At 55.9% G+C, this 27,193-nt stretch overlaps 1 protein-coding gene across 1 annotated transcript; it reads left to right on the top strand.

The window, feature by feature from the left end:
• Window positions 1-19,722: 19,722 nt before the first annotated feature.
• On the top strand, window positions 19,723-26,494 carry C1QL1 (complement C1q like 1). The gene is made up of 2 exons (XM_014849396.3): window positions 19,723-20,574; window positions 25,849-26,494. The coding sequence occupies exons 1-2, from the start codon at window positions 19,978-19,980 to the stop codon at window positions 26,026-26,028; spliced, it is 777 nt and encodes a 258-aa protein (XP_014704882.2). The 5' UTR covers window positions 19,723-19,977; the 3' UTR covers window positions 26,029-26,494.
• Window positions 26,495-27,193: the final 699 nt, after the last annotated feature.

The following is a 27,193-nucleotide window of genomic DNA, read 5'->3' as shown; positions in this document are numbered from 1 at the left end:
TTCACCTACAGCTCACATCAAAAGTCTTGGGGCTGGGGCCAGCCCCGTGGCCAAGTGATTAAGTTTGCGCGCTCCGCTTCGGCATCCCAGGGTTTCACAGCTTCGAATCCTGGGTGTGGACATGGCACTGCTCATCAGGCCATGCTGAGGCGGCATCCCACATGCCACAACTGGAAGGACCCACAACCAAAATATACAACTGTGTGCCGGGGGGCTTTGGGGGGAAAAAAGTCTTGGGGCTTTCCCTGTGAAGCCCAGCCAAGAGCCATGATCCTCCACACACTGTCATTCCTACAAACTAACATCCTTGCTTGGGGGTGGGGGTGGGGTGGAGGCATCCAGCAAGCAGCAGCACACGTCTCTAAGGACAGCGCAGAGACAGTGAGGAAAACCCTCCCCAACCAAACTCTATGCTGTGGGTCAGTGACAGCTGGGAGGAGTCGTTAGGGCCTGGTCAGATGGAGAAGAACAGGACTGGAGACACCACAGCTCCATCACTGGCTGACCAGACAGGTCCCAGGAGGTGGAGGAAGTTCAGATTAGTGCCCAGTCAGGGTCAGAGCAGTCCAGCTGTGACCAGCAGACATCTGGGGAGCTGCAGATCAAGCACAGGGCCCAGCAGAAAGCATCAGGTGATAGTCAATGATTGGGGGTCCTTGTTGGGTAGAATCTTAGATGGCCAATGAGAAGTGGTTTTGGGTGGTTAATTTAGGGTGGTTAGTTTGGGGAGATCTGTATGGAAGGTCACAACTGGATGTTGAGGTAGAGATATTGGTGATGGTCAGTGTTCAGAGGATGTATTAGGATATTGATGTTGGGCCATCAGGGGTGGCTGGCCAGTAATGGGTGGTTGACTTTGGATAGTTGGTTGGGCACGGGCCATCGGTGTTGGGAAGTTGGGGCTGGGTGGTCAGTACTGCTGAGGATGGTCACTTGGCTAGTCGATGTGAAGAGGTAGCTGTTGGATAGTCAGCATTTGGAGGCTGGGATACAGTGGTCCGTTCCCATACCCCTTAGGCATCGCACCCCCTCTCCCACTCTGCATGGTGCCTGATAGGGCTCAAGCAATGCTGAGCTCAGCCCCTGGTTCCTGCCCCAGGGCTTTTTCCAGTCCCAAGCTACATTCCTTGCTCAGTCACAACAAAGCTGTCTGGGGCTGACGTAGGGGCTTGGTCTCTTGGGACTGTGGCAGATTAGAAATCAAGGTCAGGTCCCTAGAAATTATGCATGGGCATAGGGGATGGAATGGGCAGGAGCTGAAGTGCTTAGGGATGCAGCAAAACTCCACAGGGGCTGTGGTCCTCAAGGCCAGGAAGCTCATTGATGAATCGATCCCCACTATTGATGCTGTGTGGAGAAGTTTAGAAAGATGGAGCTGGAGGAGAGGAAGGGGTTCTCACAGAAAAAGCCATGGTACCTCCTGGCTGCTCAGAATACAAATGAGACCATCTGCTCACCTGGCCCCTTACAGCTGCCCCCTGTGGTGCTGATGTGACGTAAGGTCATGCACCCAGGCATGCAATGAGCTGCAGGTGTGGGCGTTGGGGAACCCATGGTAGGCAGGCTCTGGAATGGAGCACCCTAGCTCTGGGCAAACTGCATACTTGTAGGCGGATGTGCAGAGAGCATCATGTCTACATAGGGCAGTCACAAGGAGATGGATTTTGGCTTCCAGTGAGGACGGTTTTTCCAGAAAGCAGGTCATTCTCCACAAAAGAGAGCTCCGCCAATTTAACCACTCGGCCACAGGCCCGGCCCCTCTCTCCATCTCTTAATCAGGAGCGATTAAGAGCAATCTCTGCTTGAGGCACTACCATTTAGCAACAGGTGACCTCGGGCAATGATTTAACCTGGAGTCTCAGTCTCTTGCAAAATGGGTAAAAGAAAAAAAAAAAAATGGGCCCAAGAGCTGCAGCTGTTTCCTGGAGTTGTTGTGAAGACCAATGAGACAAAGGCAGTAAAGCGCTGGGTACAGGGCCTGGTACACGGTACACACTTGTAAACTTTACTCGTGGCTATTGTTGCTGTCATTCTTCTTTCCCTCCCCAGAGTAGTAATGTCTCCAATAGCCCCTCTCTCGACCCCATTACCCCTTCTCCGGGCAGCTTTGCCACAGCTGGGCCCTCTGACTAGTTCTTGTCCCATGTGGTCAGCTCCCACACAGCCTGCCATGCTTTCTCTGTCAGTGCCACCTTTCCCCAGCCCCCTTCCCAGGGACAAGGCTGCACAGCCCCCTCCCTACACACCTTCTCCCACTCAGAGAGCCCCCCTGCCAGCCCCACTCTCTTGCAATTATATAGAGCAAACAAGAGCAGCTGATGGGAAAGGAGTTGCTATTAGCTTAACCTTTCGGGACTGGAGCAGCTGGGATGAGATGGGGAGGCTCGTGGGGAGGGGGGTCCTGAAGCAGGTGGGGCTGGGGGAGGAAAGCGGGGGACACTTGCTCTGAGCTACTGATGGGTAGGATGCAGGCCCAGGAAAAACAAGAAAAGGGACAGAGAAGGAAAGGAAGACGTGGAATTAGATTAAAGAGACTGGAGCAAGGAAATGGGTGTGGAAGAGGCAGGAGGCAGAGGAAACGCTGGGAAAAGAAAGCCACAGGTGGCTGTGCTGAGAGCTCCCTGCCACGTTCATCACAGGACCCCAGCCCCTTGCACAGGAGGACGGGACCTTAGAGGCTGTTGACCAGTTTACTCCATCTGACACTAGGGAGAATCACAGAATGAGGATTGCTGGAGCTGCAGGAGAGCTCAGATGCCACCTGGCCCAGCTCTCCCATTTTGCAGAGAGGGAAACCAAGGCCCAGACAGGGCTTCTGCCTTTCCCAAATGCACAGTGTGTTCCCAGAAAGTGGGTGAACATTCAGGACTCAGACTGTTCCCTCTACATCACCTCCCATCCTCCCATCCACCCATCCAAGTGGGCAAGCTGGGTTCCCAGCCTGAAGGAGCTCAGACATAGTGAGAGTGACACACGTAAAACAGGAACTAAAACACAGGGTGGAGAGCGTTCTACAGAGAGACAAAGTTCCCACTGGGCACGACATGCCATTGCCTCTCCTCTGTAAATGTAATGTTATTAAAGTGCATTGATATGTACAGTGAACAAATATCTCCTCTATGGGAATCAGGGAGACTCCAGGGAGGAGGTGACCTTGATCTGGGGCTTGAAGGATGAATTGGAGGAAGCCGTGAGGACAGCTGTAACTAAATGTATTGATAAGTGTGTAAGGGGTGTAAGGGAGTGTGGTAAGAGGCCGCAGTTGCAACCGTCCTGGCAGAGCCAGGCTCAGGCGCTGGTAGAAGCTGGGGTTGAGGGAGGCCCTTCCTCCTTTCTCCTCTGGGCTCTGGGAGGGAGAGTGCAGCAGGTGTGCCCGGGAGGTGGCGAAGGGACCTTGGCTAACGGCTAATGCAGGCCTCTCCCTCCTCAGTGCGGAGGGATGATGGATGGGGCAGTTGGTGTGAAATTGGTCAGGAGCTGCGGAGGGGGTCACCAAGGGGTGGTCAGGAACCAGACGAGGGCTGTTGCCTTTCTTCCTGTTCCCACGCGTGTCTCACCTGCCTCTCATCTCCAGCTCTGCTGGGCTAGCCAGGGGAGGGGAGGATGGCGAGTCAGAGATATGCAGAGGCCTGAGCGAGAGCCCTTCCGCCTGACCCCGGCTTGGCGAAGCACCGAGACTGACCGTGACCCTTCAGCCTGCAGCCCACTCAGGAGGCCGAGGGAGAGAACGAGGGAGGGGGAGGGGAAGGGGAGAGAGGCTTGACTCACACTTAGCCCACAGCCTCATCGAGACAGCAAGGAATATTTTTAGGAGCTCATTAAACAGGGAAGAAAGAAAGGGAAGGGAAGGAAGGAAGACGAGGATTATGCATTATTTTTCATCCAAGTGACAGCTCTGAGCATCTCCACTGGAACTGTCATGCAAAAGAAATGGCATGTCTAATATTATTACGGAATGAGTGTGCGTGCGCGTCTGAGTGCGTGTGAGCACGTGAGTCTCCAGCATGCAACTGCAGGGTGGGGGACCCGCGGGTGAGCCCATGTGTGTGTGACACTGGGTAAAGGGGCTTGTGTGAGCAAGCAGCCATGGGGGCAGCTGTGTGTGTATGAAGAAGGCAATGTGTGCGGCTGCGTGAGGGGACTGGGAGCCGTGCGACTGTAACTGTGGGTGAAACTCTGCAAAACTGTGTGTAATGGGGCATGCAGACTGTGTACAACTCTGTGTAATTGGGTGTGTATAACTCTGGGTGCGTGAGACATTGCTGGAAAGCTTGTACCTCTGGAGCTGTGCAGGGTGGGCACGGGGGTGAGGGGGGCCGTCATCACAGGTGAGGGAGCAGACAGAGGTGTGGCGTGTGGGGGTGCACGGATAGGAGCGGGGAGAATGGGGACAGAGCTGGTTCTGAGTCAAGCGCCCAGAAAGTGACAGGGAAACTGGAGGGGTGAGGCGGGCAGTGGGCCCACCTGCCTTGTCCTGAAGGGAAGGGGAACAGTGGCCAGAGCCCCTCAGCTCACACCCCCACTGTCCCTTGTCTGACCTGCTGACCGTGGGGCTGGAAGGACACACCCTGCTGGTGCGCTGGTGGGAGTGCAAAGACCTCTTTCTGGAGCTTCCGCTCCAAGGTCTGCACTTCCACCATCTCACTGAATTCCCAGCCCAGCCTGGTGCGGCAGGGACTAGCATGATTCCCATTTCACGAGTAAAGCGCTCAGGAGGTAACTGAGGCTCAGAGAGGTTAAGAAACTCCCCTGACATCACAGAAGCCAGCAGGAAGCGAAGCTGAGATTGAGTGGGCCTCCGCTGAGTCTGTGGCTTCTCAGGGTTGGAGAGCTGAGCGCAGGGGGTCAGGGTTAGTGCAAAGGGGGTTGGCAGGGAGGCTGTGACTGTGAGCTTGAGGTTTGGGGAGACCTCCCCGGACTCCTTTGGGGTTCTGTCTGGATGACAGGTGCCCAGTGTGGGGAGGGGACCCCGGAGAGCGGGTGGGGTGTGAGGAGATTCGCTCTTGTCAGCGGCTGAGCAGTGTCGCGGGCCCGGCTGGCTCGGTAACTAAAGCCAGCCTCGTAAGTGGCTAATTGATTTCTGTTCCCTGATTAAATGTGCAGCACTTTACATGGCAGCAGAAGGAGGTCAGCGCTCCCCCCACTTCTCCAGCGCCTCGTGCGGAGAGACAAAGAAATTGATTTTCCAATCGATGCTCTGAGCAATGATTAAATGTTCTCTGCACAGCGGGCCTAATGAGTCCCCGAGGGGCGTGCCAATCCTTTAATTAGAGACTCCCATGGGGGCCTGGGCTAGGGGCTGCCCTGGAGTGAGGGGATCCAGCCAGGCAGGAAGCTTCACCCACAGGGGCTGGTGGGCTGGGCCTGTGGGGAGCACCCTGTCTAGGGACCCTGGGCATAGAGACGTGGCGGAGGGGTCCCTGGGTGCTCGGTCCCATGCCAAGGCCTCCTTGCTCCCTCCCATCAGCTTCCAGGTAGCCAGCGCTTCTTCTTTCGGTCAGTCCAGCTCCTCCATAGGCAGTGGCGGCACAGACCAGACCGGACAGGAAATGAATCCGCTATAAGCGGCTGCGTTTTCATTACCCAGCTACCCCATTGGAGGAACCGGCTAAAGACTTTAGAAATTCAAATGAGGCTCTCGGGGGAGAGCGGGGCTTAAACATTCCCCTGCGCAGGCGGCTTTATTGAAGGAATAAACTATATTTGCAAAGTAAGATATTGAGGCTGTCAGTTTCTCTTAGGGATATAATGAGATCCTGGGAGGGAGGGAGGCCGGCAGGATGGAGCTCCCAAGGGCGAGCGGAAGCCCTAGCCAGGAGCTGGGGTGAGCTGCCTGGCACTGGCCAGGCAGAACTGCATCCCCCAATTCTGTTACCACCACCTGATGGAACCTACCCCCTCCCACACATCCACAATCTCCACCTCCCTCCTGAGAGAGGTGGAGGCAGGAACATAGAATGGTACTGCTTGGCTCTGAAAACCCCAATATAGTGGAGGCTCCTGAAGTCCCATACACACACACACACACACACACACATATATATACGTACTTCTCCTCCTATGTATAGAGCTCTGCTCTGGAGGCAGAAGTAGAGGGCAGGTGTCAAGACTCTGCTGTGGGGCTGTGGTTGAGTCCTGGCTCTGCTATTTGCTAGCTGTATGACCTTGGGCAAGTTACTTAGCCTCTCTGTGCCTCAGCTGTCTCATCTCTAAAATATTAGTACTTGCTTCATAAGGTTGTTGGGAGGATTAAATGAATTATTACATATAAAGTAGAGAGCATGCACCTATTTTACGAGTGACACTCAATAAATAGTAACTACTATCAAGGAGGTGGGGAAACATGTATAGGAAGGTAGTGACCAGTCAACCTTCTTTCCTCCAGGAGGCCATACTGTACTCTGACCATCCAAGAGCTATCATTACCACCACCATCACCACTACCTCCACCGCCATCACCAACATGACCACCATCACCACCGCCTCCACCACCATCAGCATTGCCTCCACTGCCATCACCAACATTACCACCACCTCCAGCACCATCACCACTGCCTCCACCACCTCCACAACCATCACCAATGCCTCCACCACCTCCACCACCATCACCACTGCCTCCACCACCCCCAGCACCATCACCACTGCCTCCACCACCTCCACAACCATCATTACTATGATTCAGACTTAGAGTCAGATACATAGCTTTGAGATTGAAGGGATGATCAGAGGGATGGGAGAGAATAGAATTGTATGGGATGAGTCCCAGAAGGCTTCCTGGGAGAGGAAGCCTGTGGACAATGTGCAGCCTGGGCATAGTCCTTTCTCTTCTTTTCCCTTTTTCACTAACTCCTGGGGGGTCAAGGTGGAGATACCCATTTTTTTTTTGAGCAGGAGACTAAGATCCAGGACCCAAAAAGGATGAGGACAGCAAGACAACTGGACCCCAAGCTCACCACCTCAGGGCTCAGAGGGGTGCCAGCCCCTGCCACTCTGCCTCACTGCCAGTCAGAGCTGCTGCAGCATGGTGTGCAGTCCTGAGGAGGCCCACAGTCAGATCTAGGGGAGGAGGTGTCAAGTATAAAGGGTCAGGCAGCAGCTGGGCACCTGTCACTCTCACTCTGAGGCTGGAGGAGGAGACTGGAGTTGACAGGGTACAGGGTCAGGAGGACAGCAGATACAGAGCCTGCCCCGGGGCCTGAGGAGGTCTGGGCTCTGGGCCTCTGTCAGGGCTGTGAGGGGGAACGTGCTGGTGGTCCTGGGATTGGGAAGGCTGCTGAGACCTAGCTAGAAGTGCAGAGAAAACAGCCAGGCTCTGCTTCTAACTGCTGCACGACCTTGGGCAATCAATGAACCTCCCTGGAGCTCCATTTCCCCTGCTGTGAAACGTGGGCGGCTTCAGGATGGCATAGAGAAGGAGCGTGGGGCTAGGAGTCAAAGGATCCAGGGCTTAAATACCTCTCCCTGTCTTACTAGCTGTGAGCTGGTAGTCAGGTCACTTGTTATCTCTGGCCTCAGTGTCCTTATCTGCAAAAGAAGACAGTAATCTCCGTGCATTGCTATGGAAATGAAGTGAGCATTACACAGCCTGGAACCTGGTAGGCCCTCCATGGACTAGCTGGAACTGAGCTCTCTTCTAGCTCTCAAAAGTTGAGCATAGGATTCTGAAATGAGCCGATACCACCACCATTACCACCTCCACCACCCCCAATACAGTCACCACCTCCATTCTCACCACCATCACCACCAATAACACCACCAATACGATCACCACCTCCACCATCACCTCCCTCACCATCACAACCTCCATCACCCCCACCATCACCATCATCACTGTCACCAACACCATTATCCCCGCCTTCACCACCACCACCTCCACCACCACCAATACCGTTGTCACCTCAACTACCTCATCACCACCACTACCATTACCACTATCCCACAACCACCACACACAAAATAATGCTTTTTTCAACTTGAGACCCAGAGAGAAGGAAAACAGGGTGAAGAACGATGCTGTTTCTCTGGAATGTTCAGGTGGTCCAGGAGGCAATGCCAGGCCTTTGCACCCTCCTCCCTCCAAATAGAGGCTCCCTCCAGAGAAGAACCCAACTTCCTTGTAGGACGGCATGAAGCACAGATTCCTGGTGCTTGGACTGCTGGGTCCTCCTGCACTCCCAGTCCCCTGCCCAAGCTTCCTCCCCGTGCCAGTGAGGAGAGATGCAGTACATACCACTGGCAAAGGGGCAAGGGAATGGCCAGCATGAGCCAGACACCATCTTTGGTGTGTTATATCGTTAATCTCATTTGATGCTGATGGTACCACTGTGATGGATATTAGTCACTGTGTTTTAACAGAGAAGGAAACTGCGTCTTGAAGAGATGAAGTGATTTGCCTGAGGTCACCCAGTGAGTGTCCAAGCTGACATTCAGTCTCACATTCATACTCTTTCCAGCATTTTAAGATGGCCTGGCTGCCCAAGAGGGCAGACCTACAGAGGCAGGGGAGGGGTGAGAAGGCGATGTTGATCCTGGGATGAGAGAGGGATTCTGCATCATTTTCAAGCATTCAGCTGGAAGAGCAGGGCATCCTGGTCCTCAGGCAGGACACCCGGATACTGCTCCGTGGCCTCCTGGAGGTATCATGCTTTGTTGTGCATTTGTTTGTCTTCTTTGATCAACTCTAAACTCCATGCAGGCAAGAACCTTGTCTGGCTCTTGCACTGGCTCCCAGGACAAAGCACAGGGCCCGGCACCTGGATGAGTAATGGTTGTTGAGTAAATACATGAATGAACCCGTGAAAGCATGAATCAATCAGGACGTCAAAAGCTGGTGGAAAGCTGCACTGATGATTAAAAAAACAGGAAAGCAGCAGTCAATGCAACTTTCCTGCTTTTTATTATTATTATTTGTTTGCCTTTCTGATTTTATAGAAATGGTTGTTCCCAGATTGCAGAGCACAAACTGACTGATTGATGCCCCAGAACTAATACCCTGAGACAGACCAGAGGCGAGAAGGATGATTATTTAACATAGCACCCAGGGGCACCGGGTGTGGGGACATCATTCTTGTGCGTGGTGAAGCAGATGAAATCAAAAGTTTATGCCAAAAACATGTTTGGTAACTTCCCCAATGCCCTCCTCAAGCCCCTGCCTCATGCACCAGTTCCTGTCTGTCTAGGGGTGCTGGGTGTCTGGGAGCAGAGTTGGTCCGTGGTTCCTAAGCCCAGCATGCCCACCTTTCAGGGAGGGGGGTCCAGTTGCCTTCCTCCCCCTGCCGTGGCTCTGCGAGGTAAGGGCAGCTGGGTCGGTCCCTGGTCTCATCTGGGCCCCTGGGGGATGAGATAGGCACTGATGGGTGAGTTGGCAGCTGGGCCGGAGTGGCACAGCCAGCTGCCCTGGGCACTGTCTTCCCTGCTTGTCACCACTCCCGGCTGCCCAAGCAGCAAAGCAAAGCCACAGTGACAAGATCCAGAGGGGAGAGGCTCCAGCTGGGGGTGCTGCTGGTCTCACAAGCCACTGGAGCAGCAATGTGACAGCTTCTCATCCGGGGGGGCCCTCTGTCCCCAGATCCTTCCCCCTCTGCCTCAACCCTTGTCAGTCTCCATTTCCTCGGCTGGCCTTTGTCTCTGTCTTGCTTCTGTTTGGGCTGATATCAGCTCTGAATGGCTCTCGGTCCACACCTCTCTCCACCCCTCCCTCTTCCTCACCCCTGACCTCAGGGCTGACTCCCTCCTGCTCCCTGAACACACACACACACACACACACACACACGTATACTCCACCTCAGACAGGAAACAGAAGGTTCCCTCCCAGGACCTGTGATTAAGACCTGTGGGGAGTGGCTGGGATCTGGGAATCCAATGGGTTTGCGAGTGTAAGCTAGTATGTGTGCAAAGACGAGCACATGTGCATGCGAGTGAGCATCAACACGGATGTGGAAGTTAGAAAGCATGTGTGTACATGCACGAGTGTGACAGTGAATGTACAGGAGTGTTGAAAGCAGGTGTGTGAGTGTGGGGTCAGTGTGGCAATGGGTCTGTGAGCACATGAGTGAGCTGGAGTGAGGGTGGAAGGAGGTGAGTGACTCTGAGTGTGGAAGCAGAGCCAGGGGCAAATAGACAGAGGCATCCTCCGAACTCGTGTTTCTGAATGCAGAGGCTGCAGGCCCCATGCCCTGCTTGGTTCCCCCCTTCTCTGTCATCCTGGGCTCCCTCAAATCAGGTCAGGTTGTGGAAGGGGGAACGAAGCTGCTGAGCTCCAGGCAGGGCCCCCGCCTGCTCCTTGGGCCTGTCAGCCACTGATCTGTTCCATGTTCCTATAAATATTTACAAATCCCAGCTGCTGAGGAGCAAGGCATCCTCTGCCAGCTGGGGCTCCCAGCCTAGAAACTGGTGGGAAGGGAACATGGGGACGGAAAGGCGGGGCTTCACCGGAGAGGCAGGTGGCCAGGACTCCTGGGTTCAGCCCCTAACTTTGCCAAAGTCTAGCCTGAGTGCCCCAGTGTGTCCTCACCAGGAACTGCGCAGCCCCAAATCTCCCCCCCCCACCTCTGTCTCAGGAAGCCTGCCCCACCCCTAACTGATGGAGATGGGGACCCCTGTACAGCCACCCCCCTGCCTCCCGTTCAGGCCTCCCAGTTAGGGGTAAAGGCAGGGGTCTTCTTACTTTTTAAAAGACACTGAGAATTCTCCCTGAGTCCCTGGAGGGCACTGTCTCTCTGAACTCAAAATCTTCCCCAGGACACCTTGATAAATCCATCTGGATCTTTCTAATTTGGAGGCTGAAGGACTTGCAGCTCAGTGACCACCATTGCAAGAGTCCCCTCTGTAGCCCCTGAGGGGAGCTAAAGCACTTTCATTTGGCTTCATTCTCTGCTCCCAGCCAGCCCTGTCACTTCTGGAGCTGGGCTGGTTGTGGGAACCTGAAGGAAGGGGAGTTAGGAGGGACCTGTGGAGAGGGCTCACTTGCCTCAGTCCATCAACACCGTGGCCCAGGCTGGTGATCAAGACAGCCCGGTGAACCAGCCTAAGAGAGTATCCTCTCTCAGGCAGAGATTGATTATTGACTATTGATCCTCTATACCCGGGGCCCAGCACAGAGTCAGGCACACCTTTGAGCATCTGTGTCACGTCATCGGCCGTGTGCCTGCATCTCCAACTCAAACTTTCCCAACAGCACTTGGTGGCAACTCCCAACTCCTAGTCCTATAAGGCACGTGCCTGAGGAATAGCACCAAAATTCTAGGTGTCCTCAGTCTCCCAGTTCAGGCAGGCCCAGCACAGACACAGGAACCCCTGACCCTGAGTGAGCTGAGTTCTCTTCCCCTGTCTTGGCTAGAATTTCAGATTTATTAATGCTGGACCCTCCCAGTCCCCAGTGGAACTCGCCTTGGCTTTGCCCAGGTAATCCCTGTATCCTGGCTTAGGTTTGTCCAAGAAGTCAGATACTGGCGTGGGAGAAAAAAATAGGGAGAGGGAACCCCATGACATTGTGGGGCTCTGGCTGCTTGTGTGGGACTGCCAGCTGGAAACTCGGCCCTAATGGGACACCAAAGTCAGGCAGACACGGGCTGCTGCTCTGCCAGAGAATAGAGGCCGGGATTGTGGCTTCTCAGCTTCCTCTCGTGGGGCCCAGGCCAGCTGTTTTCACTAGGGTTGCAGAGTCTAACAATCCAAATTGCAAAAAGATGAGAAGAAGGCTGGGCAGTGCTGAAATCTGCCAATCTCTGCAGGCCAGAGCTGTGATGAGGGGGAGAGGGAGAAGTCACAGGGCAGGGCAAAACAGGGGCTCAGGGGCCAGAGATGAGAGCTTTCGTTGGCGAAAGGTAACTGGCTTCACCCGCAAGAAAACTCTGACCTTCTCAGCTGCCAGAGGGAGAGCAGGGACTGAGGAGGAGGGATCACGAGGAGGAGACTGGAGCTGGCATGTGCTCTGGAGCAGAGGTCCGGTGATGGCAGTGGCATGGGAAGAGTTAAGAATATTCCTAAAATAGCCCAGCCAGAGCCTAAGCCAGCCGACTAGTGCCTCTCCCGGAGAGCAGATCTATAGCGGGAAGAGTCAGCCTGCTCTGTGCCCACCGCCTGCTGCCTGGCTCGGGCCGCTAATTAAGTCTCCCCCTCCACCCCACCTCTCCACCAGCCCCTCCTGCCCTAGTTGGGGCAGGGGTGAGAGTAAGCAGAGGGGCCATGTCTCCCCAAGCGACAGGGAACTCCAGCTGGGATCATGAGTCTTGTGTCACAGCACCCTGCTCCATACACACCTGTGCCCTTGCACCCCCCTCCATACACACCTGTGCCCTGGAACCCCCCTCCATACACACCTGTGCCCTGGAACCCCCCTCCATACACACCTGTGCCCTGGAACCCCCCTCCATACACACCTGTGCCCTGGAACCCCCCTCCATACACACCTGTGCCCTGGCACCCCCCTCCATACACACCTGTGCCCTTGCAGCCCCCCTCCAAACACACCTGTGCCCTGGAACACCCCTCCATACACACCTGTGCCCTGGCACCCCCCCTCCATACACACCTGTGCCCTGGCACCCCCCTCCATACACACCTGTGCCCTGGCACCCCCCTCCATACACACCTGTGCCCTGGAACCCCCCTCCATACACACCTGTGCCCTGGCACCCCCCTCCATACACAGCATTGATGCCTGGGTCAGTGATAGGCACACAGATGGACAGACAGACAAAGAGCAGGCCTGTGGATGAAATCGAGATTGACGGGATGGAATGGCCAAGTTCTCCCAACCCCGCACAAGCAAGATCGGCCATCGTAGGTTGGGGACCCCCAGGAAGGCCATCAGCTTTTCCTAGCTCTGTGGTCTCCTCCACTTGGGGCATCTTGGGGTATGGATGGGCCAGGGAGGGGTCCAGGGAACCCCTCTAAGAACAAACCACATCTCTGTTTCAGGGGCAGGACCAGCTACATAATTTATGGGGCCCAGTGTGAAATGAAAACGTGGAGTCCCTTGTTCAAAAATTGTTAAGAATTTCAAGGCAGTGACAGCAGAGCTTTAAGCCAAGTGCAGGTCCCTTCTGAGGGCGAGACTTTTCACTGCACAGGTTGCATCTTGTGAAGCTGGCCCTCTTCGAGGGTCAGTTTAATGGACACTTACTAAGTACCCACTGCTCTGCTCCACTGCTGGAATGGCTCTGCCACCTCAGCGATCACCTCAGTCACTCCTGTCCTCAAATGTATGGAGCTGAGGTGCTCAATGACCCCTCTCTGAACATGGATCTGGGGCCAGGCCACCGCACCCCTGGCTGATTGGGGATCTCCAGGGATACTGCTGCAGGCAGAGTTCCAACCCCTGCACCCAGCTGTCAGACTTCTCTGAGCCCCACCCTCTCCACCACCCTTGGAGGGTCTGTGGGGACCACCTCATACAGGGGTGAGCAATCTGCCGCTCCTCCCCTTGCCCCCTGACCCCTGCCAGTAGGACCCTGAAAACAGCCATGGGGGCTCCCATCTGGCTCTGCCTCAGATTGGCTCTATGACCTTGGGTAAGCCATGTCCCCTCTCTGAGCCTCAGTTTCCCTGTCTGTCAAAGGAGGGGTCTATAAGACCTTTCCAGATCCTAAGTTCTAGGTCTCCTGGGATGTGAATGCAAGGGAAGGTTTTTTTCTAGAAGGGTCGGGGCTTCCAAAGAAAAAGCCCCCCCACACACAGTCATCCTGGGGAGCAGGAGGCTTTTTCCCTTAAGCCCCCATCCTCAGACCCAGGGGCTGTCTTCTCCAAAACCCAGGAAAACCAGCTGCCGCCCACCAGCCCAGTTCCTTCTGCACTGTTTCTCCTCCTCCCTGCCTTCCATCTTCCCCGACCTTGCCTGGGAGCTGGGGCTGGGGGCTGGGGGGTCTGGAAGCATCAGGGACTATGTGAGGGGGTGGGGAGCATGTGACTGTGCCGGCCAGGCGGGGCCTTTTCTCTGCTGCCTTTGCAGGCGGCTCAGCATAATTGCACTGCCTGTCACTCCTGCGTCCTGCTATCTGTCTCTCAGGCTGACCCCGCGCACCCGCCATTATATTGGTTCCTGTTGGGCCTGCAGAGCCTTATTACTTATACATGCAGCTGGGAGATGCAGGCTGGGCTGAGGGGGGACGGCCCTCCGATCAGGTCTTCCCTCCCACAGCAGGGGCCTTTAGGAGCTGCCTCCCTGGAACCGGGTTGGGATGGGCCACAGGCGGCTGCCGTGCTCAGAGGATGGGGAGGAGGAGGCCCAGGGCTGGGCAGCTCCCCGGAACCCCCAGGCCCGAGGCCCGGAGTTCTCTGGTGAGGGAGCATGAGAAACCCTGCCTGTGACCTGGATACCTATGACCTGGATAAGGGGGCTCTGCCCACTTAATCCCACTCTCCTTCAGGGGCTCCTGAAGAAGGTTCCTCCTTAACCTCTGAGACCCGGCGAGACTCAGGAGTTCGGAGTCCCAGCCTGGTTCAGCCCACTGAGGTGCGTCCTGGCTCCCCACCCCAAATCATACCTTAACTTCCCTTCTCCCCTACTTTCTGACCAAAAGCCCCCTCCCCAAAGGGAGGCTGAAGTTACGGAGGCTTTTCCAATGGAGGATCTGGAAGTGTCTGAGTTAAAATGTCATGAAGGGATTTAAAGTATTTTAATAGATGCCAACGGGTAGTTGTCTTTAACGTGAGAATCAGAGCCTCTCAGAGCTGCCCTGGACAATTCTCCAGCCCAGAGAAAGAAGCAGAGCCCTAAAATGTGAGGCTTCCCCAAACCCAGATGGCCAGATGGTGGCCTAACTGGGCCTTGAGAGAGGATCTCTGCCTCTTGGCGCCCAGCTCCCCATCCTACCCAGCCAAGACCGTAGACCAGGGGCTTCAATCAAAACCCAAAACTATGCCTTTTAGACTCTTAGGCCTTGACCCAAGCTGTTCTTTCTCCCTAAAATGCCTTTTCTTGCATTCCCCACCAGGTCTCTAGCTGCTGAGTGAGTGGTGAAGAGCCCCCAGCAGGGGTCAAACTGACCTGATGTTTAATCTCAACTCTTCCTCTTACCAGCTGTGTGATCCTGGGCAAGTTACTTAACCTCTCTCAGCCTCAGCATCTTCATCTCCAGAGTGCAGATGATAATGCTTATTCCTTAGACTTTCAGTGAGGATTACATGAAATAGAGTATGTAAAGTGCCTGGCATGTATCAGTTCCCAGGTAAAAGCAACAACATTCATCCATCCTTAATTCATTTCATAAACATTTCAGGAACCTGGAACTCTCCTGGCCCCCACCTTACCCCACCCCATCCAGATCAGGCCACTCTCAGCTCTTACCTGAACCATTGTAACTGACTCCTCCCTAATTCCCCTATGACATCCTTAGTCTACTTTAATCCCTCCTCCCCACAGCAGCCAGAGAGATCCTTCTAATTAGAAAAATCTGAGTAGAGTGCTCACTCAACACCCTTCAGCATTCTCTAATTGCCCTTAGGATAAATGATGCACTCCTTGTCACAGCCCACAGGGCACTGCAAGCTTGTCCTTAGAACATGCTCTTCCCCCTGCCTGGACTAATCTTCCCTCCCTCTCTCCTCCACCTCTGGCGGCCATCCTCTTCACCTTACCATCCTTTCATTAGGGCTTAACTTAAATATCACCTCCTCCAGAAAGCTCCCCTTGACTCCCTACCTCCAGATGAATGTAGGCGACACTGCTGTGCGCTCCTGTAGCACCCCACACATTCCCAGGCAGTTTACTTGTCAAGTTAGATAGCAATTGCTAGTTTCATTGTCCAGATTCCTGACATACCATGTAAACTACCTGAGGTTGGAACCCTCTTTATGCTCATCACTGTGTCCTGTGATAACATGAGATGTGGTGACAGCCATTTACCATGGGTCTGCGGAATGGATGGAGGATGGATGAATGAAGGGATAGATAGGTGGAAAAGAGGACACCTTCCCTGTAAAGTCTTCCCTCTGAGCCAGGAATTTTTCAGCTGTGCTTCATGACACCTAGTACAACCTCTGCCAAAGCCTGTTTCCTCAGCTATAAGACGGGAAAATGATAGTATCCTCCTTTTGAGGTTATTGATATCAAATGACATAAGCCATGTAATAGTTCTAAATCCACACTCATTGGTGGTTAAATTTAAATGAGATAATCCAAGTAAAGTGCATAGAACAAGACCTTGCACTTAGTAAGTGCTCCAAAAATGTTAGCTACGACCATTATCATAGCATTTATCATTTCTTCCTGCCTGTGTCCCTGCCAAAGAGTGAGCTCCTCAGGGGGACTGCTCAGGTCTTCTTGCATTTTTGGACACACCACCACTGCCACCTGGCAATGCCGAGCTCAATGTTTTCAGTAAATGTTCACTGAATGAACAAATGAATGCAGATTTGCCAGCGATGAGTCAGGGCACTGCACCCCTTTTCTCACTAACACAAACACAGTCTCTTACACATTCACACCCACTCACATTCATTCAAAGAACCCCAAAATGCCATGGAACAGCCACCCAGTTTCCTAAAGTCAGCCGTGCATAATGAAGAGCCTCACCCACTTTCTTGCACCCTCCACACAATGCCCCAATGCCCAGCACCCCCTCCCCACCCCCGGAATGATGGGGGCTGAGAAGGGAGTGAGCTCCACTCACAGGAGGGAAAGCAACGCTGCACCGTCTGCCCCAGCCCTGGCAGCATCCCAGCTACAGTTGGCGCTGCCTTTCGTATCCCAGGGTTCACCTCTTTCCCTTTCTGAAAACCTGGGGCCCTGATTTTGACAGGTGATGGAGGAAGAGTTTCCTTCCAGGTTCCTTCCTCACTCATCTAGCCTTGTCTCTGAACCTGCAGGCATAGGCTATTGTTTTCCCCTCCTAGTGCCAAGCGCAGCACAGGGAAGAAGGCAGGACAGCAAACTCAAGGCCTGGGTTGGTGGAAGGGCCTTCTCAGCATTGAGGTGAATAATTATATCAGCCACTATTTACTGGGTGCATTATAAGGGTCAGACACGGAGCCCAACGCTTTACATTCATTGTATCTCATTTAACGCTCACAACACTTTTCTCCAGACGGGGACACTTGAGGTGCAGCAGGTTAGGCGACTGGCCAAAAATCACCAGCTGGGATTGGCACGCAGGTCTCTAATTCCAGAATCTTCGACCTCCAGGCTTTAGAGAATTTGGGGTGGGAGGCCTGGGAGTCCTCAAGTATTAAACTGGGGAAAGCCCCCCTCCAAGGCAGCTCCCACCTCCCAATCAGCCAGGCCCTCACCTCGCCAGGAAAGGGGCGCCGAGCGCCGCAGCGGGAGTCCGACTCCCTCCGGACCCGGGCCGGGCCGGGGCGGGGGCTGGCGAGCCCCGGGGAGGCGCGGAGCCGGTAGCCCCGGCTCGCAGGCCAAGATGGCTGTTAATTAAAGTGCTGGCACCAGCTCCTCTCTGCAAAGTTTGAAGCCGTTATTTTCCACTCCAGCGAAGCGGGGAGAATCCGGCTGGGCTGACAGCGACGCCACGCCGCGCCAGGGGAGCGGGCGCGCGTTCGGGGCTGGGGGCGGGGGGCGGGCGGCTTTGCAGCGCTGGGCGCACCTCTCCGACGCCCCGGCGAGCGCCAGGGTGGGCACGCCGGCCCCTCTTCGGCCGCCGGCCGGCAGCCACAGCTGCCCGGGCGGGTTCTGGGAGGACTGCGGGTGGCGGACGAGCCCCAGCGGCATCGCGGAGGAGAGACCCGTCTGCGTGCGAATTGGGGGGATGGAGGCCGTACAAATCATACGCTAATGACCGCGCACTTGTCCCTCGGGTCACCAGCCCTGTCGCTCTTCGAGGAGTCATATTGGGGAGACTGCCGTTGGGGACAGAAGGCCAGAATGACAGCCAAGAACAGAGGGCTACTCTTCCTGAGCCTGGGGAGGTCTACCCCCCACCTCCTGCACTTAGCACCTTCCTTCCGGCGGGAAACAGTGGCTGGAGACCCCATTGCGCTGAGGTTGGAAGAGCTTGGAGCCAGGCTGCCGGTTTGAATCTAGTTCTACCACTTATTAATTGTGTGACTTTGGGCAAATCTCTTAACTTGCCGGAGTCTCAGTTTTCCATCTGTAAAATGAGAATAATGATGGGCTTTGCCTCTATAGATTGGTATGAAGATCAAGTGTGATCACGCACACAAAGCATTTAAGGCAGGGCCTGGCACACAGTAAGCCCCGAATAAATGCTACTTATTGAATTTTTTAAACTCTCTCCTTGGCGGTGGGCATCACTGTAACCTGGGCTCAGCAGTGAGTGCCTGGAAGGTCCTCTCTCGTAGCCCCCCACTTAATATCCTCCTGTCCTTTTCCCCTTCCCAGCTCTGGGTAGAGTTAAGCAAACTCAGCCTTGGTTAGAGAAAGCCAGAGAACCATAAGCACCTGGTGACAGGTCAGCAGGGGGAAGGGGGGGCTCACAGGAGAAGAGAAAGATGATGGAGGGTCATCCTTTAGCAGTGGCCAGAGGCCTCAGAGAGGCATAGCCCTCCCTGGTGGGTGGGATAAAGGAGGATGAAGGAGGAGCAGTGGAGAAGCACGAGTTGGGCCTCAAATGATGTGACAAATATTTTGATGGAAGCAGACACATTTCAGTTTATGCAACCTAAACACTTTACTGCACTTGAGGAAGAGGACAGCTTCATACAACCTGATGGGGAGAAGAGTTAGGGGGCTGCTGAGGAGGCTGGGAGGGAGGAGGAGCTGAGGAGCTGGGGGAGATCAACCGCTCCTCTTGGAGGCTGGAAAAGGGGGCCACCACACAGGGACTGGGAGTTTGTCCTGGTCAGAATGGAGAAATAACGCGGGGGTGCCCACTTCCTTAGGGCCCCTATTTCTCCCTTGTCTAAAAGCCAGAATAAGGGGAGTCATCAGAGGAAGATGGAGGAGCCCTCCCCTCCCCCAGGAGAAAGCAGCCTGGCCTGGCCTGGGGCTCAGTGAGGAAGGGGCAGAGGCGAGGAGTTATGGGAAGAAGATCCGGCCCCTCCTGGGGGAAGGCAGGTGCAGGGAACAGCCAGGAGCCAGAAAAGAAGAGGCGCGGCTGCTGTCAGTGCTCGGGATCCCGCTGGGCACCTTGCAGGCTCACGATCTCCAGATCTCCCGGACAGGTGGTCTGCGAGGCCTGAGTGCGGAATGGCTCCCTCCCCATGCTCCTTTTGCCTTCCCTTTTCTCGCCCCTTATAACCTTCTTTCTAGTCCCTTCTTGCTCTCCGCTCGGTTCTCCCCTCAATCGCTCTCGTTGTCCCCTGCAGACCCGTGCGCCCCCACCCCCGGTCCGCCCCCACCCCCTGCGTGCCGTGGCCCCTAGAACCTCGCTCTGTCCCTCTCGGTTTTCCTCGTAACCGACCCTCGAGGCTTCTCCTCTCCCAATCACCCTCGGCTCTCTCTAGCTCTCCCTGTGGCCTTTCTTCCATTCGTTCTTTGGTCCCTACGCTCCCCTTCCCCATGGGAGCCCCTCCTGTCTCTCAGACTCTAGTCCCCTCCCCACTTCCGAGTTTCAGTCTCTCCTCTTTCAGTCTCCCCCTTCCTCTCCAGGCTCTGGCCCGGGTCTCCGCGGCCCCGTCCCCCTTGGTGGGCGGAGCTCTATCACTCGCGGCCCAATTAGGCTCCGGCCCCGCCTCAGACCCACCCCTCGTGGATACCGAGCCGCGCGGAGCGGGTGGCCGGGGCGGGGCGGGGCGGGGCGGAGTGGGCGGTGGCCCCAGCGCCAGGAGGCGGGAGGAGCGAGGCAGGAGGCGGCGGCCGCCGCGCTCAGTCCGGTGGCACAGCGGGAGGGAGGCGCGAGGCAGGAGCTGGCGGCTGGGCTCGGCAGCGCATCTAGCGCAGCGCGGCGCCCCGGGCCCGGCCCCATGCCCGCAGCCCCGCCGGACCACCCTTGAGCGCGGGCGCCCCGCCCGCGCCCCCCGCCCGCCGGCACCATTGCCCCGACGGCGCGGCCCGGCGGCCCGGCGCTCCCCAGGCTCCGCGCCGGCCGGAAGACGCTGCTGGCGGCCGCCGCGGGCGTGGTGATGCTGCTGGTGCTGGTGGTGCTCATCCCCGTGCTGGTGAGCTCGGGCGGCCCTGAAGGCCACTATGAGATGCTGGGCACTTGCCGCATGGTGTGCGACCCCTACCCCGCGCGGGGCCCCGGCGCCGGCGCGCGGCCCGACGGCGGCGACGCTCTGAGCGAGCAGAGCGGCGCGCCCCCGCCCTCCACGCTGGTGCAGGGCCCCCAGGGGAAGCCGGGCCGCACAGGCAAGCCGGGCCCCCCGGGGCCCCCCGGGGACCCGGGTCCTCCGGGCCCTGTGGGGCCACCCGGGGAGAAAGGTGAGCCGGGCAAGACCGGCCCTCCCGGGCTGCCGGGCGCGGGGGGCAGCGGCGCCATCAGCACGGCCACCTACACCACGGTGCCGCGCGTGGCCTTCTACGCTGGCCTCAAGAACCCTCACGAGGGTTACGAGGTGCTCAAGTTCGACGACGTGGTCACCAATCTAGGCAACAACTACGACTCGACCAGCGGCAAGTTTACGTGCAACATTCCCGGCACCTACTTTTTCACCTACCACGTCCTCATGCGCGGCGGCGACGGCACCAGTATGTGGGCGGACCTCTGCAAGAACGGCCAGGTGGGCTCGGCGGGGGCATGGGGCTGACCTGGGGGCAGGGCACCCAGGGAGCCCGGGGCATATGGGTACCGGGTCGGACTCCGCGGGCGCAGGTGGAGATTCTACAGCGGCCCCGCTTAGGCATCATATGCGGGGATGGTCGGGGCCGGCTGGCACCCCGAACTCCTCGGTTCCCGGGCGCAGGCTCCCAGGCAAACGCTGCTGGGCGCTCGCGGCGTGGAAATGCGGGAGATAAATCCAACTAATCAGAAAGTAGGATTCCTGGGCGGGCGGACTGGCCCTTGGGGGCTTGGCCCTTGGGCAGCGTCATCTGAGAGCTGGGATTCTGGTTGATACCAGCAAGTGATAAGGGACGGACAAGGGTGGGCTCTGGGGAAAGGCAGCCTCGGCGCCCCGGGTGCCCAGGCGCACGTATTTGCGCGCAAGCAAAGGCGAGCCGTAGGAGATGTTTTGGACACAAAGGCAAAGGGAGCCGGGCGTGCAGAACCTTAGCTGCAATACATCCTCCGCCCTTGGGAAGCGACCACTGGGCCGATCTGACGCCCTTTGCAAAACCCAGGACTGCGCGGTCCCTTCCCACTGTGTCAGAGCTACCGGTGCAAGAAGACATCCTCTGGGGGGAAAAGTTTTTCCTCCTGAGGCGGGGCAAAGAGCTGGAAACTCCCCCTCTTGGCCTCCCAGCTGCAACTCCTGACTCCTGGGGTGTTGGAATCACCCATGGGGATCCTCTTTGTTCCCTATCCCCATCCCAGAGACCGGAGCTGGCAGGCTCCAAGCACCAGGGGTCTTGGGCACTGGGACTGCAGTGTCCGATACTCTCGTTGGAACTGCTGCCCCAGGACCGACCTCGACCTAACCCTGTCCTGGCTCCCTTCCCATTTGTACCTGCTTCCTTCCCAGTGCTCCCAGACCGCTGTGGCCTGGGACCCCTGGGGGTGGTCAGGCAGAACATTCTTGTGGAAGAAGGGGACCCGTGTGGGTCAGGACTAAAGCTAGGCTGATGGGTGTTGGGAAGGAATCTCCTGTGACTGAGACCCAAGAAAGAGCCTGTTGGAACTCCTCCCACTACAGCACTACCCTGAGGCAGACCCTGGCTTGGGGATGGGGGAAAGGAGAGGCATGGGAGTCAGCAAAAAGCCTACCAGGAGCTTGTAAGTCACCCCCCTCTTGTCTATCCCCTGCCTGCTTCTCTCTCTGGTTTCTGCCTCTCCCCTGCCTCTCTCTCTCCTCAATGTCTCTCCTATCTCTCTGTCTCTCCTCTCCCTCTGTCTCTTGTGCCAGTCTCTCTCCTGAGTCTGCCAGTCCTGTCTGTCTTTCCCTGGGTTTCTGGCATCTGTCCTCTGGGTTTAAGGCCCCTCTTTATTCCTTGGATGTCTCTCTCCCACTTGTGTCTATCAGGCTTCCCGTGTCTCTCCTCTTTGTCCTTGGTTCCTGACCAAAAGAGAGGCCCCAGTATCCTGAGGGCTCATTCTGCAGACAGCCCCACAATTCCCCTTATTAATCTCCAATAAGGGATGCAGCAATGTCACCTTCATCAATGGAATTTCTTCCTTCCCCAAAGAAAGTTTGGGCAGGCACCCAGCTAAGGTTTCAGAGGGCTGGGGGCCCAGCTTGTCTGGATAGGGAGGTAGTCACCAGGCCACCAGTGGCCCTAGACCCTTCACCACCTCAGGAGGTTGCAGCAGGGCCCCAGAGACAGGCAAGAGGAGGCCCCAAAGATTGTGTGTGCTTAGGGGCAGGGGCACTTGCTTCAGTCACTGTGAGGTGAAACGGACTCAAAAGTCTCTCTTTTCCCCTCCAGCAGGGGCAGGGCATTGGCAGAGCCTGACAAGGAGCAGGGACCACAGGCTCGTAGAAAAAAGGAGGTAGCTTTAACTAGGGGCTTCAAAGACCCAGCATTTTAACAGTTACTCAGACCATCTGCCCCAGAAATGGTGGGGCCTATACTGCCCCCCACCCCACATCCTTTGTGACTTCTCCTTCCAGATTGTCCAAGAAACTCATTTAATCCGACTAGCCATTCCACATATTAGTTCTAAGCCCCTACTAGAAGCCAGGTTTGGGGCTTGGTTCCAGAGCTTCAATCTGCTTGCCCTCCAGGACCTCGTGGCCTGTGCAGGGGAGACAGTAGTAACCACACAGTAACACACCCCAGGCATTTCTGTGTTAGAGGAGGACTGGGAGCCCAGCTAGCGCCTCCTGTCCCCAAATGTGTTGGCTTGAGGGAGTGATTCAGTGGAGCCGGCCCCTACTCAGACCAACCTGGCTGGGGGAGAGGGTAAGTGAACCTGGGTCCCCAAGGAGAGGAGACATGGCTAGGGAGAGAATAAAAAGGTCAAGCGTAGGGAGAGGCTGGCTCTGAGGTGGAAGAGGACATTCAAGTGAGTAGACAAAAAATGACGGGGCTGGCCAACAGATGGGAACAGAAGAGACGAGCTTGCTCCTCCCATGCCTTCAAGACCAGGGGCGACCCTGGGCTCTGTGCTTTTCCTTCTTGGCTTCCTGCCTGCAGAGAGGCTTCCAGAATTTGCTCAGCAAGGCAGAGCTGCATCTGGGCTCTGGCCCACCCCTGGGCAAGATAGGGAGGAGGAGTCACCACCTTCCTTCCTAGTGCTGGGGCCCCCTCTCTGTCCTTGTCTGAGGCCCACCAGCCCCACTCCCTAGGGGTAGCTTTGAGTCACTACTGTGCAGCCTGATCGCGTCAAGCCCTGGTCATCAGGACATGGGGACCTGAGGAGCCTGAGGAAGGGGCTGAGGTTGGGGCTGGTGCCCTGGGTGAGGTGAGCTCCCTGCAAGCTGCCTCTAAAATCCGCGGTTCAGATGGGTCAGGGAGACACGAAATTGATAAACTGGGCTGGGGGAGAGGGGACTGTGTGGGCCGGGCCGGGCCTATGGGAAGGTGAGTATTGCAAATGGGCAGAGGCTTAGACACCAGAGTCTGAGTGAGGTGAGAGGTGGTGGGATGTATAAATTGAGGACTGTCGTATAAGGACTAACGAGATCAGCCTCACGCCTGATGGTGGGAAAAGGGCTCTCAGCTATCCTCTGGCCTTGAATGCCTTTCACAACACAGAGCATGGTGCCTGGCACAGTAGGGACCCAGGAAGTGTGTGAAAGCACAAGTGTCCCCTGTGGGGTAGGTTGGCTGCCTATGGGAGCCACCCCTGCACATCTAAGACCCCAGCATTGATCTGGGGGCAAGGGCATGTTTCCTGGGTTCTTCTTCCTTTTTCCAGGCTGCTAGTCAGACTACTGCCTCAGTTTCCCTTCCTGGCAGCCCTTGAGGAGGTGATTCTACCACACCCCCTTGTGACAAGTCCTGGGCTGTCATTTCTGCTTCCATGGCAACCTTAATTCCCCAGACTTCCCCTTAGCCCCCAGGAGGAGCTGGATGCCTCCACTGGTTCCAGTCTGGGGCTGAGAATCAGGACCCCTGGGTTCTGTTCCTGGATCTCCCACTGTCTAAGGATGGAAGAGCATAAATTCTCCTTGCCTCCATGGATAATTAGGATAATCACAGCAACAGTCATGGTGATGAATAAATAATAAACATAAGCATAACAGTTCTGATGCCTGTCACATCACCAGGAGATTCCTGATGACAGAGGACTGTAATCTAATGGATTTGGCTATTAAGAAGCACACTGTTTTAATGAGTTAAGGCTAAATTAATCTGGGTAATAAAAATAATTGTTATTAGTAGTAATTTATTAGCAAGATAATGAAATGCATGTGTAATAATAAATACTACCAGGATTAGGGCCCAGGGAACAATATGGAAGTTGGCTGCTTGCTTTCTGCTCTTTCCTAGTAGCTCAAAGCCCCATCAAGATTTGAAATTGTTTTCTTCACCATCCAAAAGGTTTTTACAAAGCTGGCAATGATGAATTCTCATCCATTTTCTAAACAGAGAAACTGAGCTCCTTGACACGCAGTGTCTCCCCGTCATTTAATTTCTCCCCACCTTCAGCTGGACCAGGAGTTTTCTCCACTAAGTGCCCCAAACAGTTCCTTCCCAGGTTGGGGAAGAAAAGGTTGAGGGAAGAGAAGGGGCTGGTGGGATCTAGGCTTTAAATGGTGGACAGCGTGCAAAGATGTTGGGTCCCCCTGTTGCAGCATTGCCACTGAGTCAGCGGCTTTGGCCCAGCTGACCTGCAGTTCTGCCTCCAGCCCGGGAGGAAGGATGGGCCCCTCCCTGATTTGGCGTGGTCCAGCCCAAACTGCCTGTCCTTGGGGAAGCTGTCTTCAGAGAAGGGGCTGGATGGAGAGGGGCTGTTGAGGAGCCTCACTGAGAGAACCCCACTCAATGCAGCCTCCCGCCAGCACAAGCCAGAACCTTGGAGGTGGCTCCTCTCTTCCCAATCTCCACCTGGGACATCCTAGACAGGCCCCAGGTCCTATGGCTCAGGCCTCATGTTGCCTCAGTTGTTGGAGAGGAATGTCCGGAGGGAATCTGTCCACCACCCACACACCCTCAGTATCTTATGATTATAGTTGGAGCCCCCAGTAGCAGGCTTCCCACCCAAATGCTGGCACTCCCTTGCCCCATTGTCCTGCCTGTCCCTTCACACCCCCATCAAAAAAAGGACCAGCAAGGATATAGATCAGACTGAGGATCACAGCCTGGATTCCCTTCTTCCCACCCTGGGATGAGATGGGAGGAGCTAGACGTCCTCTTTGGGTGGGGTAATAGTCACAGGAATAGCTTCAGCTCCTTGGAGACTCAATCTGAGCCTTGGGAGGAGAAGTAATTACCAGGCCTTCCATCTCACTGCTCCAGCATGAAAGACTCCAGAATGAACTTTAGACAAAGAGTCCAAAGATCCAGTCCTGGTACGAAGGTGGTTGCTTACTAGCAGACTGGCATTGGGCCAGGCCCCTGAGCTGTGGGGCCAAGGTATACTCTTGTGTCCGTCTGACATAAGAGCAGGTGGTGCAGCTGATACGTAAGGCACCATTATTACAGTTAAAGCAGAGAGGCAGGAATGATGAGAGAGGGGAGAGCATAAGACCATGAGAGCATGAGAGAGAAGACCTAGAGGAGTTAAGAAAGCCGACTTCACCTTGACTCTCAATCCAGACCCAGGTTACAGCGGCTCTGGAAATCCAGGGCTCCTCTATAACCCCCTCCTAGAACACACAGTTATGATGGGGGAGGGGATGACGAGAGAGAAGCAGACTGGGAGCCCTGATGGGGCTTCTAGGGCCCCCCCCCCCATCCTCCCCTCAACCCTCTCACGCACACCGCTACTCCCCTACCCCGGAACCTCGCAGGTGCGGGCCAGTGCCATTGCCCAGGACGCGGACCAGAACTACGACTACGCCAGCAACAGCGTGATCCTGCATCTGGACGCGGGCGACGAGGTCTTCATCAAGCTCGACGGAGGCAAAGCGCACGGCGGCAACAGCAACAAATACAGCACGTTCTCTGGCTTCATCATCTACTCCGATTGAGCTCCCGCGGCCCCTGCACCTTCATCCCCCTGGGGCTCCTTCCTGGCGGGCAGAGGATGACCTGTCTCCTGCCCACCCCCTCGCTGCCGGCCCTCCCCGGCTATGACGCCCCTGCCCGGCCCGCACTCACCACCGCCGGGCCACAGCTAGGCCCTCCCGCCGGCTCGCCGCAGAGCCGGGTCCAGCGCACCCCGTCCCGGTCCCCGGAAAGCGGTGTTGACCGCCCCGCCCCGGCCTCACTGTATATTTGTACGATAGGACTGCTGTTTATTGCCCTCCCTGCCCGCCAGCCCGCTCCAGCGTGGGAACAGGTCTCGGCGGGGTCGACGCGCTGCCCTCCAGCCCCGGGGTGGCCATGCCTGGGACAGGGATTGGTTGGGGGCTGGATAGCTTCCCAGCACCCCCTAAAGCCCCGGCCCGGCTGCCCCCCGTCTGACCAAAGCTAAAATAAAAACACTACTGCCCTGCTGCTTTTCGGTCTTTGCCCTGGAAAGGAGTTGCAGGAGGGGACCATGAACCCCCCCCTCATCCAGAACAGAAAGGGGTCTGGTGGAAGCTTCCCATGGATCCAAGGAAAGCCAGGGGCCAGCGTCAGAGCTGCTCCAGCAGGAGGTGGGCTGAGGGGCCCAATGCCCACAGCAGCCCAAGAGGGCCTGGGAAGCAGCCCAGTTACGTCATCATCTTCCATGGTGGAAAAAAGTTCCATTTTTTTATCCTTGAAAGTGTCATCAGCGTTCCAAAGGCACCACGAGGTTTAAACTGGGAGACCCAGGTTCTCAATCTAGTGTCACTGTGTGTGATCTTGGGCAAGTCACTCCTCTCTGACTCAGTCTGGGTTAGCGGCAGCAACGAAAGGAGCAAGCTTTACGGTAAAAAGCTAGTTGACCTTGGCCTAAACACTTCACCTCTGGGCCTCGGTTTACTCATCTATAAAATGTAGGTGATGAGACCTGCTTCACTTGACTGAGGATTAGAGAGGTATAATGTATGTGCTCAATAAACATAGCTTTTATTATTTGTACATCACTCTAAAGTTTGCAAAATGCTTTCAGGAACGTCATCTCACTCAAGTCTCCCAGGAGCCCTGATATAATTCTTCTTCCTGGGAGGTTAAGTAGCTTGCTTAATGTGACACAGTCGCTAAGTTCTGTGACTGCGCCTGAAT

The sequence above is a fragment of the Equus asinus genome, chromosome 13 (genome assembly GCF_041296235.1).
Source record: "Equus asinus isolate D_3611 breed Donkey chromosome 13, EquAss-T2T_v2, whole genome shotgun sequence".
Classification (NCBI taxonomy): Eukaryota; Metazoa; Chordata; class Mammalia; order Perissodactyla; family Equidae; genus Equus; species Equus asinus.
This window is presented reverse-complemented; position numbering and strand designations above follow the sequence as displayed.